At 36.4% G+C, this 19,097-nt stretch overlaps 1 protein-coding gene across 1 annotated transcript in view; it reads left to right on the plus strand.

Annotated features, from left to right (window-relative positions):
* The window catches only part of IMPG1 (interphotoreceptor matrix proteoglycan 1), a 51,585-nt gene that overhangs the window by 20,806 nt on the left and 11,682 nt on the right, over positions 1-19,097 (plus strand). Inside the window, exons 8-12 of the mRNA XM_053974286.1 lie at positions 1,264-1,322; positions 3,019-3,039; positions 4,451-4,704; positions 6,209-6,285; positions 7,126-7,627. Coding sequence (XP_053830261.1) covers positions 1,264-1,322; positions 3,019-3,039; positions 4,451-4,704; positions 6,209-6,285; positions 7,126-7,627 — 913 coding nt within the window. The remainder of the gene's footprint in view (positions 1-1,263; positions 1,323-3,018; positions 3,040-4,450; positions 4,705-6,208; positions 6,286-7,125; positions 7,628-19,097) is intronic.

The following is a 19,097-nucleotide window of genomic DNA, read 5'->3' on the forward strand; positions in this document are numbered from 1 at the left end:
ATGTTGACTTTGTACCTTAGCTGAGGTTCATACTATGAAATTATCTTCACCACAAAATAAGATTAGAATCTACTGCCCTCACTTTAAACAGGTCATTCCTTTTTTCTCAAGACCTTCATGTTTCCATCATGTGTAATATCAGCTTATCCCCTAATTTAAGCCATGTATTCAGCCAGCAAGCTAACAAGCCAACATTTTTGACATCAGTAGAAACCTCAGATAATGGATGAACAGAATAACTTTAGGAATTTTGTTCAGACTTAATCAGGAATTCATGGGTAGTATTTTGTCATAATTTAATTTCTTCAATAAACCTAATGAGAAATGTAATATAAACGTTAAAAGTAATTAGCTACTGTTGTTTGAACTATTCTTCAAAGGACATACACTCATTGTGCATTACCATGGTTTACGTAAGAATTGGAACATCTGTCATATTTTCATACAGTTAATAATATTAACTGAATGTTCAGCTATCAGTTTAACTGATAGCAGTTAATGACTTGAGGTCATTATTATAAAATATTTTCTTAGTAAAATTAACTAAAGCCTCTCATCAGTTTCATGAGCATCCCTTAGTGGAAACTATTTCATTTTCCTGGTTCAGTTCCAGATATGTGTAGAAAAATGGTGAAGGATGCGTTGGCAGAGCTGGCAAAAAATGGTTTCTCTGAAGATTTTCAGTATTACCCTCAGACAGAAATGCCTGCAGACATTGTGTGGTACACATGTAATGCCTCTTCTATTCAAAACCATGAAATTGTACTATTATTAATATTAGAATTAAAAATGTATTGTTATTCTGTTTGTACAAGACAGTTAAAACTGTTTAATTTCTAAATTATTTATCAGATAATCTAAACCCATTTGCAGTTGCTTAATATTTCCAAATAATTAACAATTTACAGGTGACTTGAATCACAAAATTATTCATGAACTAAAACTACTGAAAATGAGAAAACCATTTGAATCATGTTGTTTTACTTGCTGTGTTATGAAATAGATTATAATTTGTTTGCATTATTACATTACTAAGGAAAGCAATATTTTGTGCTTCTTTTTGCCTATCAACAGGTAATACAACAATTATATACAAAGAAAATATTGTGTTTAAGCTGAGCAATTATGATACCCAAAAGAGTGCAGTCGAGACTGTTTCCTAAAGCTCTTTCTGAAATATGAAAAATATTGTCTAGGTAGTCAACTTGTGATTGCCTTTTAGTCATAGATTTTATGCTGATTTTTTTTTATGGTTTTCTATAGATGAAAAAAATATTTGAGAAACTTCCAGGATTCAAAGAAATCCGCGTGTTAGGATTCAAGTAAGTAAGAAAATGGGGCTCTCTTTTTTGTTGGCTCCTAGGGTTCTCCTCCTCCTTCTTGTCCTCAAAAAGGAAGAGACTAGAACAGTGGGGTGTGTATTGCTATAAACAGAAAGCAATTCATGGGAATATCATAGGGACAATATGACAGGAAGTGCAGACACATCCCAAGTGAAACCATGAGGTTTTGAGTTAGCAAAAGTAGCTTTGATTCCCTGAAGTTTGAAGGACACAATAAATTCTTTGAAATGTTTGTTAACAACCCTGTATTAATGATTTTTTTTAAAATGACAAGATAAGGAGAGTTAATTGCGTGATTATTTAGGTGACAACTTTTTTGTTGCCCTTCATAAGTCCCTGTGAAGGTGCCTTGGCAATAGAGGGTTGCAGGAGGATATGTGTTCACACATATAAAACTTTTCCAGTAGTTCTTTCTCAGGCCTTTCAAACAATTTAAAAAGTTTCACTTTTTCAGTAAATTTGTGTTCTGTCTTGACATTTCTTTTAGTTTAACTTCCTTGTGTGTTTACTACTAACACAACCTCTTGTGTACTTTTTCAATAGAGAATCTATAGGGGAGGGGGAGGACATTGCATAAAGAATCAAATGAAAAACAACTAATAGTAAGAAACTGCAAAAAGGAAAAAAAGAGCAGGGGAAAAAAGACAAATGTATGTGTTCTTATGGCACAGCATCAGGAACACTCAGTACTTCTAGCAATATTTAATAAATGTTGAAGAACACTCATATTGCAATGCAATTTTAGACAAGAAAATTCTTCTTAGCATTTCTCTCTGCAAAAATTGCTGAGGAAAAGGAGAGAGAAGAGCAAAATAGTCTGAAAATTAGTTCTTTATATTTTTATATTAATAAAACAAAAAGCTGCCTACTACAGTACAAGCAGAGAAAATATGTAGTAGCATCTCATAGTTACAACTTGCAATACCTAACCTCGTGTAGTTGTAACCCCAGAAGGTCTGGGGTCTCTTTTGGTTTCATATCTTGGGCTTGGCTAGTATGAAAGAACATTCATCAGTGTGGAAAAATTGGATTGATTCCCATTATCCAGTAATTTAGTCAGCTTTGGGAGTCACAGATCAGCAAAGATGGATGTTGCTGTCCATTCTCCCTTGGCCATAGTACTACCTATTTTAGCAGCATTTCCCACAAGGCAATGAAGACAACATCACAGGTATTCTGGAGAACTCACCAGGGAAAATAACTGGGCATTATATGTAGAAGGTCAACATAGGCATGTCTTCCAGAGGTAATTAATGGTTCAAGTTACCCCTGTGACTACAGTCTGAGTAGACATCATGGGTGGTAACCGTGATCATGGAAAGTACTGCCACAAGTGCCCATTGCCACCACCAAGAGATTAGCAATGACAAGGCTCAAACTGCACCATTTGGCAACGGAAATAGGAAAGCTGATATTTCAGACTGCCATGGTAAAGTAAAATCCCTGTTTCCCCATGCAAACCATAGGGATTCCCATTGTTTGGAAGGGAAAAAGTGAACTGATGGAGAGTAGACTGTCAGTTTCACACAGAGATAAAAATTATAGATGACACATAGAAGATAAATTGTCAAAAGATCATTGTGATGTGTGTGATGATTTACCACTAAACGTGAATCCTTGTTTTTCTTTCTTTTCCAATCCTTTCTCACATTCTTTATTCTGTGATGAAATGAAGACAGAAGAAGGAGAAAGATGGGTAATCTTTCTGTCATTCATAATTTTTATAGATTAATTATAATAATTACGATTATTAATAATGTTATGATGTACACAGATAAATCAGTAAATGTCTTTATCTTGATGTGACAAAGTGAATTGGTTGTGTTCTGCAAAACAAAGTACAAAATCTGTGATATAAAGCATCAGAGACACCTTTAACTTTAATCTGAATATTTCATATCATCAAATTTTGTCAGGATATCTCTGAAGAAAAGAAAATGTTTGACCTAAGAAAATTCACATTTATATGACTAAAGATTTATATCAGCCATATACTGAAAGTGAAACATAAGTAGGGAGACTTTATATTTAAATTTTTGTTTTTGATATGCTGTCTCCCAGCTGTATTCCCATGTACACAATATTTCCAATAAGTATGTAGAATTTGATTTGTTATCTCCATTATCAAGCCAGATAGAATAGCAAAGAGATCAGTTACTAGCTTGATAAAATGCAGGGAGATTTTCACTGGTAATACAAACAGCTACAGAGTCTATTGTTGTTGCTGCTATAAAGTGCTACTGGGTAATAATTTGTCTAGCAGTTTCTCAGAATTTCTCTTTTGTTCATGCTTTAAAAGGAAGAATTTTCTAATGTGCTTCCTGAACTCTTGCAATGTCATATAAATGCAAATATATAGCACGCACTAGATAAAAGTGGAATGCTTATCTCTATAGTTGACATTGTAAAAAAGTAACATAATGGAATAGAAATGTTTACAATGAACTCACTATTTTTCATTTAATTAGGTGAATTTAACATGTATAAAAATGATGTAATAAAAGTGGTGAATATTTGAGACTTCTGTTAAACATGAACGTCTAGGGAGAAGCCATACACACCCATTGGGACTCTGAAAAGCTAACTCCCATTGTGAAAAAGTGATTTCCTTGCCACATTAGCTTGCTGTTCTTTGAAAAAGAGCAAAAAGTTGTCTCTTGTGATAAGATTTTTGCTTATCTGCAGTTTTATGAACTATCTAATCCCTTTTCATAGGTTCCTGAATAATTACTGTGTGATTATGGGTTCTAATAACCCCAGCATGCCTTTACAGCTGTTTGAATCAGAAGTCAAGGACTTCAGACTACATTACCAGTTACCAGTTCTACAGATTTCTGAGTAGTCAGATTAAATCAGATTATGTTAGAAGATTTTTGCAATTATCTTTAATGTGGGAATTTTTATTAGAAGTTATGCATGGAAAAAAGGAGTTAGGTGAAGGAAAAGTAATTTGAAGGTGACAGTTTCATTAGAGAGAAGTAAATTTGTATTACTCTTACAGAAGATAATATGTTATGGTTGCACATTTGTTTGTTTGTGTGTAAAATAATTTCTCAGCCAGTGACTAATTTTGCTGCTCTGGGCATTTTCACCTTTCCCCCTTGAAGATCAAGCAGCACAGTAGCACGATACGTGGTGAACTTTGAGAGAGATGGCTCAGAAACCAAAGGCACAGCAGATGACATCTCAACTATTGGATCTAATAAAGTTGAAAGTGAAAAAATAGCAATTTCTCCAGTTGAAGAGAGGGAAATATCAGCAACTAAACTGACAGTTACAGACCTTCAGCAGCTGGTTGCTACTGCACTCCATGAAGACCAGTCCCTGCCAGTGGACCTTGGAACACTTCAGTTTACTGATGGTCAGTAAAGCAGGTGGCAGGTGCCAGGAACAAGCCTGAATCTTATCTTCCCAAACTGATGCAATTGCAGTAAGGTGTCCTTTGCTTCTCTAACAGATTGTTTTCATCTGACATAGTCCATTCTCCTTGGTGTTGAAATCAGTTAAATTTTATAGTAAAATGTGTCTTTATACCGCCTAACTTTGCAACCATATTAGAAGATTTTGTTCTCTTGTTTTTTTTTTTTTTTTTGTTTTGTTTTTTTTTTTTGTTTTTTTTTGTTTTTTGTTTTTTGTTTTTTGTTGTTTTTTGAGCACTAAGATCATTAGTGGAGACAATTAAGAGGAGAAAAATAAAATAAATACTGTGACTACTCACTGTATCATTTTAACTTCCAGTATGGACACTCTCCTTTCTTTAACAAGAAAAAAAAGTGAGACCTGCCTCTAACATCAGATTACCTTTCTGAAAGCTCTATCTTAGTTGTAAGCAATCCATCTAACCTCTCAGCAACATCAGAGAGATTGACACCTTAAACAGCATTTGATCCGAGGATAAAATCAGTAAAGATGTGTTTCACTCACATTCTGAAACGCAGAGGGAGTGTAGAAGACAAGCTGTGTGTGAAAACCTCCAGCAGAAGCTGAAGGTCTGCACCCTGATCAGTAATCCAGCTAATAAATATCCCTTTCTAGTCATCAATGATTTTTGCAAAGCTAGCAAACTACTTTTGGAGACATATGCTAAAAAGGGGGAAAAATAATTTGAAATATTTTTTCATATGCATATTTACTGAAACAACCTCAAAACCCATACCAAATTTTAGCTACAGTGTTTCATTTGCAAACAGCAGCATTTTCCTGCCAAAAAAAAAAGTTCAGTTGAACTAATACTTTCTGTAAGAGTAAAGTGTCATATCTTAATGCAGATGAAAAGTCCCAAGAAAAAATTTATATAGAACACTTCAATATAAATATTTTAATCAACTTTCTCCCAGTAGTTAATTTTAATAACCAATTTTAGAAGAACAGTTTGCATGCAAGTACTTTTAAGATCGCCTCTGAGAGGTGAAAGGAGCAACTTGAGCACTAAAGCCAAAACACCGACATTAACAATGGTGTGGACTCAGGGTGAAACTGGAATGACTTTAGGCTTAATGAACACAACATAATGAGCCATTGTAGTCCACACGGATTTAGCTGAGGGGTTCACACTTCAGATGATTTTAAGCATTCCTCCACAGTTCAGCTCTCTGCAGACCTATCCCATTTACACTAAATAAAGCATATGAAAAATAGTGTATATAAAATTTGGGTGTCTTCATAATTGTATTTTTGAAGGGGAATTGATGAGTTTTTTGTCTTAACATGGATTTTTAAAAGCAATTTTTTGATGGAGAACATTTTAGTACTTTTTTTTTCAATTGAGTTTATGTGTTTTGATCAGTTTTCAATGTGCTGGTGCTGAAGTATTCTGTGCTATCTCTCTCTCTCTCTCTCTCTAATGTTTTTGATTTTCTTTGCAGAAAGTATTATACCACCTAGTGATTTAGACAATGATATCCAAGGCATGGTCACTATTCCTCTGGCAGGCCCTGATTTGGTAGGTTAATAATATCTTTATTTATTTCTCCATGGGAAAGGAAATTAAATAGTGTTAAGAGGTAGATAAACATACAAAAAGTTTCTTATGCTGGAATAACATATGTGCCTTTTGCACATTCTGTAAGGATGAGTGTTGTGTTGTTTTACTGTAACAGAGATACTGCTTAGAGCATTTACAGGTGACTATTACAGTTGGATTACATTTTCCAGATTTAATTACAAAGTAAACTGTCTCACCAGTTCAGTAGTACATCTTAATGACAGAAAGAGAGCAGTTCACTGGGCTAGTTAAGGTCATCTGTCTTTGACCACTTTTTAAATTACAGGCACTGTGATTAGGATCACATGCACATGCCAAATATTTTACACATCCTGTGACTTTGTAGCAGCCTTCCTATATCTGAAGGGGGGCTACAGGGAAGCTGGAGAGGGACTCTGTCAGACAGACCCTGTCAGGATCTGTAGTAACAGGACAAGGATAATGGGTTGAAACTGAAAGATGGGAAATTTAAGTTAGATATGCAGTAGATGTTCTTTACTGTGAGGATGGTGAGACACTGGTACAGGGTGCCTGAGGAGGTTACGGATGCCCCAGCCCTGGCAGTGTTCCAGGACAGGTTGGATGTGGCATTGAGCAACGTGGTCTAGTGGAAGATGTCACTTACCATGGCAGGGTGAGTTGTGACTAGATGAGCTCTCAGGTCCCTTCCAACCCAACCCGTAATATGATTCCATATTGACTTAGCTATTTGCCAGCTCATGTGGGTAAAGGTTATTGCCTTTTTAGCAGTGAAACTCAAACATAATAATGAAAGCTGCTTTTTAAAAACTTTTTTAGGAAGAACTCCCACTAGGTTATCCCAGTCCAGCAACAGTGGATCAAAGAGGAGATGTATTTGTTGATGAATTTACAACTGAAAGCCCTGCTCTAAGTGAAGAAATCAGTATCCCTGAAGAATTTAATAATTTTATTACATCTGAACCTGATTTTCCTACCAAACCCTCCAGAGAACCATTTCAGGACAGATATCCATACACCCAAGTTATTGCTACCGACCACCCAAGTTTCACAGTGCCTTTCAGCGCTCTGGGTAGCACCAGCAGTCCTCCAAAATCAGAGGATTCCTATTTGCCTCCCCCAGCCGATGACTCTGCTGGCAAAGACTTACTCCCTCATGGCTATGAGTCTCCAGTGGAGCTGGCCACCGCAGGAAGTTTCACCACACCCCATCTCCTGCCTGCTGGAGAGGTGGAGAGGGAAGCTGACGACAAGCAAGAACTGACTGATATAGCAGAACCTCCTCACAAGGAAGTCGACCAAGACAGCCTGTCTGGACAAGGTAAGACACATGAGATTTTTGTGTAAGAGAGAGTAGGAGAGGTGCAGCTGTTGTGACACGTAGAGTCACATGTCAGAGCAGTAAGCATTCCTTTCCATTGTGACAGAAGATTCTCCTTCACAACTAAAGGTGAAAAATGTACATTTCTGATGGTCTCTTCAACAAATGCCAAAGGATAAGGAACACTTAGTACAGAGTATTATGGTACATTTTCAAAAAGGCAGAGCAAAAATACATGTCAGGAAAAAAAGAAAAAAAAAAAAAAAAGGAAGTTCTAGATTAACATAAAAAAATTGGTACTTAGAACATGGAAAGTAAATTACTTTGGGCTCTACTAACAGTTGTGGATGATAGCAGCAAGAGTAACATGACATAATTTCTTCCAAGCAAAGAGTACCATGGCTCAGAAAAGCTTACATATCTACAAGTCTGATAAATGTGAAATTTTTTTAATTTCTATTTTCTGTATTTGTTTATTCCATTTTATCCATGCAGTAGTCATGGAGGCACCCATCTATATGAGGAAAAATACAAAATAAAAGAAAAAAGAAAGATAGATGATATAGATATAGATATATAGATATAGATAGATAGATATATACATGTATATATGTACATATACATATATGTATATACATATGTATATGTATATACACATATATATGTATGTGGAGAAAAGTCGGGATAATGCAGCCTTTCAAATGAAAAATACATGATAGACACATTTCCCACAGCTGACCCTGCAGACCAAAGGAAGTTCAGACAAAGATAGTGGGGTCAGCTTTAGGGCACAAATAATTTAGGCTTTCCCCAGAAGAGCAAAATATCAGTAAAGTTACTGCTTCCATCACCTCCACCAGCTACAAATCCATACAGGCCACTGTGTGCAGGTAACTGAATTGTGCAGGGCAGGAGCCTCCATTGGCAAAGCAGGAATAGCCATGAGGAGGAGGAGTTGCCCTCCATCTGTCCCAGCTCTTGTCTGCTCCCTCTCCCTCTCCTGCTCCCTGGCCTGGCCTCACCATTTCAGTGTTAGGTCAGTAATCTTAAATTTTATTTACACTTCAAAGCCTGTGCTTCCTGTGTAAAATGCAAAAGGTCACTACAGGCACAAGGGAGGAATTAGTTCTTGGATGAATATTCGTATGTGTTTTGTCTCAGAGTTTTGACTGACTCTCTCAAAAAAAAAAAGCAGAGGGTAGGTAAGCACATCATAGGAGTCAGCAGGATTCTTTGATGTCCCCACATAGTCTGTAAGCAGGACTAAAAAAATCTGCAGAGGACAACAAACAAAAGGCAAAGTCAGGGCAAAATTCCAACAACGTGCATTAGTTCACACAACAACACTCGACACTCTCGGTGTTTCTGGATGTCCAAGAACGTCATGCTGAAATAATGTAAGTTTGCTCCCTGCTGCAGGAAAGTTCCCTGTTCCCATAGGAGGTTCTACTTTGTCCCAGCTCCACCAGCTCCCTCCTTTCCCAGGCCTTGGCCTTTCATGTCCCTCCTGTACTCCAGAAGTCTCTTGAAGTGAGAAGAGTGAACCCTCCTCCTCCTTTCAAGATGTTCTTCCTTACCCAGCATATCCAAAACCAGCAGGAAGGGACCTTCATCCCTGCTGCCTGGCCACATCCTGTAAAGGCAAACAGAATGTTTGCAGAGCTGATTGGAAACACTCTCTGCGTGGTGATAACATCTTCACAATCCTTCACAATGGGCCTGCCTGGCAGAAGCATGGGAGTGGGGAATGTCCATTCATCATACAGCCTGTAGGATTGTTTGTCTGGATCAAGCAAATCACTACATCAGTGTTTTAGAGAGTAGAAGATGTAAAAGGTGCCATTTGGAAGCACACAACCCCACTTGGGAACACACAACCATCAGCTCCCGACTGGGAAGAGCACAGCACATTTCATGGTCATGTTGCTGCATGGTCGTTACTGCACTGAATATAAATTTCCCATTCCATAATCTCCCCTTTATACACAGATTTCAGAAATGAGAGAAAAGCAAATACTTTATGATTACCTGAGTGACTTAAAGTTTAGAAAAATCACTTCTTACAAGAATCAGTTGTCAAATGTTCCTGAAAATAATGTTTATGATGAAAAGTCTTACATGCAACTATTTTCATATGCATGCTGAGAAGTCTTGTAGTACTACTGATAAAAGCATAGCATACCTTCAAATAACATTCATTATAACTGTGGAAAAGTGCTACATTTGCAGGGAAAGGAAAGTCATGCATTTTTCATTCTATTCACTCATTGCGTTAGGGACTTGATGTCATAAAAATTGCATAAAGTCACATATCTATTTCTCAATTTCTTAATTTCTTAAATTTCTGTTGCCTATGAGCTCCAAATGACTGAAGGGAAGAAGCAGAGGATCTTTAACTCACTTGCACTCACCCCTTAAGAAATTATTTGCTGCATATTTAGGTTAGAACCTGTCAAGCTGCAAAACAGAACAAAATCTAGAGCTGTAAAAAAAAAGCCTACCCCAAAATAAGGCATCCTATCTGGTTTCTCCTTGTTGAACAAAAGTTATGTCTGAAACAAGCCCCAGAGTATAAGAATTCCATCATTATTTCTGCAGCTGAGTAGCAGGAGAAAAAAAATAATTGTTCCCTGTCTAAAAAGTAGGGATGCTGTGTTAGCAATGACTCAAAATGACTGCAGCTTTTTATATTTTCTCAAAAGCTCATAGTACACAAAGCATACTGCATGCCTAACAGTCAGGAGAGCTGTTGAAAACCTATATATTGAGTTTTTTCTTTACTCTTTAAAACTTTTTCCCTTTTTAAAGCCTTTTCAATTCTGGCAGTCCTGTGTGTACGGTATTTCCAGTAGTCTTTTATTTCCTGATATATTGTGTATTTCATGGGAACTGATGGAATTCAATCTGGAAATTCAGGTTTTATTAAAGTCAGCAATGGTATTGTTATTACTATTAATTTTAATATGGCAAGCAGAACCTACCTGGTACGGAATATTTCACACTTTGTTCCTGGCTGTATTTCATAGCTGCTTTTCTTAGTAACATTAAAGGGAAAAAAAAAAAGGTCTTTAAACTGTTTTTGGTGTGAAAGGCAGGAACTACTCAGACAGTGCTGTATAAGGTTGGACAGAGGATTAGGGTCTAAACAGCTGTCTGAAATTCTACTGTATTAGTTTCCAGCCATTTCCCCACCCTTCTGTCCAGAAGATGGAGAACATTTTCTTCATCATATGTTTAGAAATCTAAATTCACTCTTCTTTACCATGAAAGGAAAAACTGGCTACCAAAAATAATATAGTCTGAGGTTCTTTTAGGTATTAGCTCTGTTTCAGAGATGGGCTTTATTGCATTGGCTGTCACATGTGTGTGCTGCAGGCTGGATATCACTACAGACTCCTGAATATTGAATGTCTACATCCTACACCAACTACTTTAACTGTGCCTGCCTGAGGTCACTGAGCAAGTAATAATAAAATTTCTTTCACATCTCCCAAAAAGATAATCAGCCTCAGCCTCACACACATAAATATAGGCAAAGTTCTGCATACAACACCTAGAGAAAGGTGAGCAGAAACAGGTGAGGGATGAAGAGTCCATGAGAGGCGTCCCTTGAAGCCATGGAAGATTGGGATTTGTCAGGTGTGGGCAGCCAGTGGGAGGGATGAGGCAGGAGCAGGCGTGGGGCCTCTTCCAGACAGTGCTGTGATGGTTCAATTCTGCACAGTGAAGTTGTCTGTGGGCAGCCAACAGCAGGCCAGTGGGGATTAGAGCACCGTGCTGGCCACGTGGTGATGGCAGCTGCTCCACCCCTTGCACTAGTTCAGAGCCAGCAGGAAGATGCCAAGCTGTCCTTAAAGTAAGCCCAGTGTTCTGAGATTTCACTATGGAATTAGAAGAAAGTCTGTGGCACAAATTTCCAGAGCACTTATTGAAAAGTTCTGAAATGTCTGCATCAGATATCACTATTTCAACATCTGACACCTCAGAAAAGTTTTTCTTTGCTGTAGCACCTTTAAAATATTGTCTATTTCTATTTTCCATTTACAACCAGTGCAAAAAAAAAAAAAAAAACTTTTTCCCCCTACTGTCTGAGACTATACTTGATCACTTTTCTCTAGCATTCTTCTTTCTTCTTCATATTTTTCCCCTTCTGCAGTTAAAAGTCATTAACATTTCTTCTGTACAGTTAAATTTCTTCTCTTTGAAGTCCTCCTGTGACTGTCTAAAACAATATGACAATTCAAAAGGGAATCAATTTATGTAATGTATTAGACAGATGTTATTTAAAAATCAAGAAAATTTCAGCAGTAAAACAAATAATAATATTTGGCTTCCTAAACAGTAAGAAGAAATTTAATTTGAATTTGTTTTAACTGTAGCCACTGGCAAATTGTACAGTCCAGGTAAATGCTTATCCCAAAATCCCGGCCATCATGGAGGAAGCATTATTTCTGGAGAAGTTATTGCAAAACAAAACAAAGCTAGCAGTAAAATCCTTCAGCTACTCAGATGTACTGCATCTCAGTTTGAGGAGCCTGGGTCATCCTCAGGCTTTCAAGAAGTACTCTGAGAGACAAAGACTCTGCAGGGTTTATCACAGGGTTTTTTTCTGTGAGAAGAAACCACTGATAAAGAATTCATGATGGCCACATCTGTGTGTGTGTAACTGATAAAAGCCTCATTAATTATTGCCATAATTAATCTCATGTTCACACAAACCTGCTGCGAGTTGTCCCCATTAATGTTACCCTGCTACCCAACAGTTAATTAGATGGCACACTCTTCACTCAGTCTTATTTCCAAGTATTCTCTAGGAAAAAATCTCAGGGTTTTGCATATTTGTGGATTTTTTCCATCTCTGGTTCAACCTCAGCTGCCTAAACACTGTCTTTGCTTAGTACAATTTTCTATTTGGCATAACCAGCATTGTCACAGAAAAGAAAACCCCATTGTTTCTTGCAAGAACCTCTCCGGATGTTCCCAGGATTGGAATTCACCCATTCGTTGTGCCAGGAATGCTCACCATTTTTTTCACATCAATGGATATGGAGGGTAAGAGCTCTTCTGCTCCCTTGAATATTTTTATATTTTCCTTATGTTTTCTTGGATTATAAACTGACAGGATTTGCTTGACATTTTTCCCCATCAGCTTCTCTCTGTGCCCTTCTATTTGTCTCTTGCTGCTTCAGATGTGCAAGGAGTTGTTTTTGTGAAGGTTGCCTGCCATTTGGAGAAGGGAGCAGGTAGGTCTAGCAATGTCATTTTCTCAAGCACTTTATACAATATTCAGTAGTCTGAAAGTTGTCCATAAATTGAAGATGAGGGTGAATAGAAGACTTCCAGCAGGCCCATATTAGGATATGTTGAATTGAAGGAAAAGATTTGATCAGTTAGGACTGCCTACTCCAAGTATTCCTGAGGAATCCTAAACATATTAGAATAAGTTATAAGCATCTTGTCAGATTTTAATGACAGCATTCTGCCCAGCTGTCTCTGTGCTGGGAGCAGTGGGAGCAATTGGAATAGAACAAAATCTGCATCACATTTTCAAAACATACTTAGAAATGCTGAAATGAAATTACTAATCCAAGCGAAAAAGTTTGAGAGAAAGTGAGCACAATTTATTTTTCCCAATTTAACACATGACTTGTTTAAATTATTAAGCTATCCAACCACTTCTGTTTTACTTTAAGGCTAAGCTTTTCTTCCTTCAAATATTATTTCTTATTCATGACCCCCCAAATACACAACACAAATGAACCAAAACAAGTGATAACTTTCTTTAAACTCAGTTGGTAATTCCAATGACTCATTGAAATGACTGTGTGAAGCACTGAAAACAATTTATATTGCTGCTAAGAAACTTTGTTTATCCAGATGCAAATCTTCTCGTATAATGAAAAAATGTGTAATAATATATAATAATTAGAAAATGTAACACCTCATTGTGCACCTATGAAAACAGCAGGAAGATAGACCTCAGTGCTCCACAACTTGTTCAGTCACACTCTGTAGTCAAGCCTACAAACCACCCATAATTCTTCCTCTTTGTCACAGTGCATGAAGGAGCTCTCCCTCCAGGAGGGATATATATGTGTTGCTGCATGTGGTCTAGTTCCACTTTGTTCCAGAAAATTAATTTTCTTTAGAACTAAAAGGCTAAAAACTTGAGGCAGTTTACAGTTTTTAGACACAACTGCAATAATTTTAATTATCTAATAAAGGCTAAAATAGAAGGCAGAAATAAGTTCAGAATTTGAAGGGCCAGTATCACAAATAATTTTAAACGTGTATTTAAAATATATTATTGTCCTGCATAAAATTAATTTAAAACCCCTGGCCCTTGCAGGAATATAATCAGAAGGATATTTTAAAACTAATAATACAGACTTCTGTGCTGGGAGTGTAAGGTTAACATTTGTCATATCATAAATTAATGAGACTAATGAAGTTCACATGTCATGTAGTCCAGTTGGAACAAATATTAGGCAGTGACACTGCTGAGACTAAAACTCCCTAAATAATGCATTTCTCTCACTTATTAAAAATCCTTGGTCTTGCTAGAAATGCTGGGTTTGAAAAAAAAAAATGTGCTATGATCAAATGGTACTAAAACTTTGACTTTTTAAATTATTAATCTCCTCACTTCGGAGAATTCAATATTCTCCAGCATAGGAGAGTCCATTTGACCTCAGCCTGGAAATTTTTTTAGTCATTTTTTTGTTAGAGAAAAACTCATGCCACCTGCATTGGACTGCTATAGACAAGTTGTAACTTGGGTGCTCCGAATCATCTCTGCTCCATCATCTGCTCCATATCTCAGAGGAATTTTGTATCTCTGTCTATAAACAGGGCCTGGCCTTCCAGCTTTGATCTTCTCAGCCATCTTGAGGTGCCTTACATAGATAGCACTGATGCTAAAATCGATTTAAGCTGCTAGTTAGTCAGTTTGAAAAACTCTTAAAAATAGCAAACAAAAATACATTAAAATCTTGAATGGAGACATGTTTGCAATAATGTTTGTACTAAATTTAATGTGATTCATGTTTATGAATATTTACAACTTAAACTCCTGTCAGGGGTGTCATATACTTTTTGGTTTTGATTACAATGTGCAAGTAATTTCTGACTTTTGGTTGAAGATAACATGCAGTTTTTCTCCCTTAACATTTCTTTCCTTAATATTTCTTTCTCCATTAAACTTTCTATTCAATTCTGTAGAGGAAAAAACTAAACTCAATTTCAAGCAATAATATCCAGGTGTAAATTAGAAGGATACAGAAATTTCACTTTCATTCTGTAGAACGGTATGATCATTACATGCATCAGTAGGAACATGATTAAACCAAGCCTGGATGCAAAATATTTCATTTCTTCTTCATTTTACTGTATTTACATGTTTGGCCTTCTCTTTCATTCCTCCCCAGTTGGTAGACTTTTTAAAATTAAATTATTGTAGTATACAATATTTATAGAATAGTGGTGCCAAACAGTGGTGTAAAGTTTTACAGTCAAAATTTTATACAGACTCAAACATTCCTTTAATAACCACCTTTACTACCATGCAGTTTGGAATAATGGGCTTTCAAGCAGAGTTGGAGCAGGGAACTACTGGCACAGAAAAGCCTGCTGGGATTGACTGAGAAAAAAAAAAAAAAGCATTATTCATGAATGGCATCTTCATAGCTTAGGATTTCAGTTCCTAAGGTCCATCTTCCCGTAACAGTTGCCATAGTTCTAATTTCTCTTTCTAGAGATTGAAAGGAATGAAGTGGGAAAATATTTTAACACATTTCAGTCCTTACTCCTAAATGTATATGTAGCCTAGAGCAGCGGCTGAAGCCCTGGTTAAACTTGTCTTAAATAATTAAAATAAGCTCAAAGTTCCATTCTCGTCCCTGTTCTATACCATCTATATCTACACCTAGCTATCCCTGTATCTTCTTCACCATTTCAGAATCAGACACTGACACTTCAAAGTGAAACAATAAAAATCAAAATTATGCTGAATAAATCTTGAAGAACTTCACAATATGCCTACATGATACTGCAAAGCTTGAATAATAATATTTTTTTAAAAAAGTAGTGTGGCTTGAGGAGAATGCATGCCTGAAAGCATCAAGGAAGATGATTTCAATGGTGATATGTGGCAGGGTAGAAGAGAATAGAGTCAGCATCAGCTGCAGTTACAAAAAATAATGATTTTTTTTTCCCCGGCTGGTTAAAAGGAGGTTTTGCCCTTTTATTAACAATTCATTTAAAAACTATGGACAGAAGGTTAGTGTTAGTAATACTTAGTAGTTCTTTCAGGGGGAGCGAAGAGAATATTTTATGGACAGCCCATTAGTTTTTTTTCCTGTTTTTAGCTTCCCAATATATCTGTAAGTTCCATGAGCAGTTAGAGTAACAATGTTTCATCTTTGTATTGTCTCTGCTACTCAACAACAATTGGAAAAGTTAAATGAAACTCATGTACCTTAATCCAGTCATTTTATGTGAGAACAATCCCAGATGTTTATTTAATTGTCGTTTTGTGAAAAACTAACTTATGGCATAAGACTTCTGCACCCCAGTGAAGGAAGGTCTCTTGAGGGATTGCACACAAACCTGAGGCTAATGGCTGTAAGGACAATTTTACTGCACTGTGGGTTTAACATTCAGCATTCTTCCTACCTCCTGACAACAGTGCTCTGGCTGGTCTGGGCTCCTCAGGTCCACAATCCAAGCATGATGGGTGCGTTTAACAAGCCAAGTCTGCACTAAGGCATCTGGCCCAAAGTCCTTTTCACTATCAGTAAGATTGAAATGTATTCCTACAATGAAACATAAAGCCAGAAGGATCTTCCCTCTTAAATATCTCCTTTTATCTCTCTCATGGAGTCACATTTTCCATTTCAAAACTTTGCAAAAAATCAACCTACATCCAAGGCACAATTTAGAAGACCAAAACACTCCTCATTCTATAACTTTCATCCCATGAACTGTTTTCTCATACAAGTGACTACATAGTACAAGGAGGGAAAAACGTATGTTCAGTGTTTTCATTTTTCTTAGCAAGTCTTAAAGTGCTCATCTGTTGATGAAATTTTAAGAGAATCACTGGTTTTAATTTTCTAATTTCATGTTTTTCTTTTCTGTTTTAGGTCCTTGGTCAACACATTACTTGAATTGTATCATGTAACTTCTATTTTGTTTTTTGTTTTTACCATTTTGTAAACTAATAAACTTTGATACCACAAAACTGTCTGATGGTCCTATCCTCTACAAAAATTTGCTCTGATTTTTTCCTGTTGCACAGTTGAGAAAAATAGAGAAATGGGCAGAAAATTTGAGATCACTTTAAATTCTGAAGGATAAGCATTGTAACTTGTCAGATTTTGTTTCCAAACATTCCAAAATAAAATAAATCAAAAAGAGTATTCCAGGTTCTCTGTTTGGGGTGCTCTAAAACTCTTACAGTGTCATACAGCAATGTTTGCAACATTTAGATGGATGTCTCTTTATGTTTCCAGGTATTTGTAAAGATCCAGGCTGTTTTCACATAGATCTCTTTATTTTAAAATAATGAAAGAAATTTATCAAATTTAATTGAGAACATTCAACAGTAGGAATAAGAGATGTTAAATCTTCCTGAAGCTATTGTTTTAAGCAAGAGTTTTCTGATTTGGTTTTGATTCTATTCCTTGGTAGAAGTGCATTTCTCTTTACAAATTCACTGCTGCTTGGGTTTGCTTCCAAGATTAGCATGGTACCTTTCTGGCTTAATATATATTTAATATGTTATTACTGTGGTAGCACATAGTGCAGAACTTCAATACAAAATATCTTACAATACAAAACAGCCATGGTACCCCTGGCATTTTTGACATGTTTTTATGTAAATGTACTTACAAATCCCCTTACTTCACAAGAGCATTTTAATCTTGGTTGCATAGTTTTTTAGCAAGGACTTTACTCAGAAAACTGACTTTCAGAGTGCTTGAGTGCTAGTATGTAATTTTATCTGGCAATCTCAGTAGCAGAAGAGGTAAAAGGTTCTGTAAATGGTGAAAGTGACTTGTCACATTATGGAAATAACCTACCACTGACCTACTGTCCATACAAGGTATCTGATTATACACCTCACCTTTCTGTATAGTATAATATTCTTGTATTCTACTCAGAATTTTGGGTATCCTTTCAACACCAGCTATTCCTGTATTGTTTAAATTATATCTGTGTTTCTGAAATGCTTAACCTTCTAAAACTGCTGAAACATGAGAATGCCAAAGACAGTCGTTAAGGTTCAACATCAGGTTTCTCAGCATATGAATTTGATACAGGTCTATAAAGTAAGATTGCTCAGTTAATAGTTATCTGTTGTATCTCCACCTGTTGTACTTAAATTATTAACTTGAAGTCAAAAATTTAAAAAAAAAAAGTTTATTGATTTCATTGTTTCAAAACTTTACAGAAAGAGTCTTTTTCAGGAAACTTGTAATGGAAGTAACAGAAGTCCTTCATAAAACAGCAAATAGCAAGCTGAATTACTATCTTCAGCCATGCTATGCATGTGAAAATGGTAATCAAAGAAAGAATGAATTTTTAATCCCACAAGAAACTGATATTTCAGAGGGCTTTTACAGGTACAGTGACCAAATATGAAATTGTTAAAGGCAGATGTGACTCCCCTCTGCAACAGACTGACTTCCATAAAGTCTAGGGGAGCTTCCATTTCCCAAGGACAGATGGTTCAATCAAAATACTGACCTTCAGGCATTCTGTAAAGAGAATTCTTCACCTGTACTGAAAATTCTGTGTGAGTTGAGTAAGACTGGCTGACTTGCACCAGTGAAATGTTTATGGACAGTCAGACTAGTGAAGTGCATCATTCTGCTGCTCTCGGGCAGGCTTGGCTACTGTGAGGGAAAAGTTGCAGAGCAATAAAAGCAGTCAGGGTTTGGCTTTTTTCTTAATGGTTTGCTCTTAATCTTTATGCATTGGAACAAGTGAAGAGTTCTTTTGTTTTTATTTCTTCAGTCACTGCAGGAGTAAATAATACTACTGACCTCCCAAAAAGAATTCAGGTAAAGATCCCAATGAGATGAGGGCAATGCCATAACACATCCCAAATCAAACACACAGTCCGTGGCCCTTCACAAATTACTTAGCTAATCAGGAAAGTCAGTAAGACAGGGTTGTCTGGTACTGAACAGAAGGTTGGCCTTGATACCTGTGTGGAGATAGCTAAAGAAGCATCCTTTGTTCATAATGAACATAGACAGGATTAGTAAGATTTGGTTGCTCAGTGCCCTGAATTCTGTAGCAGTTTAGATTTTCAGGTCTTGATTTCATAAATTTTATCTTACTCTTTAAGTTTTCAGTGTCAGGTAGAAGTGAATAGTCCTGAGAATAATGCATTACTAAGCAGTATTTTATTAAGATAGAAAATGTCTTTATTAAGACAGAAAATACTCTTCTTGTGACATCA

Source organism: Vidua macroura, chromosome 3 (assembly GCF_024509145.1).
Source record: "Vidua macroura isolate BioBank_ID:100142 chromosome 3, ASM2450914v1, whole genome shotgun sequence".
Taxonomy (NCBI): Eukaryota; Metazoa; Chordata; class Aves; order Passeriformes; family Viduidae; genus Vidua; species Vidua macroura.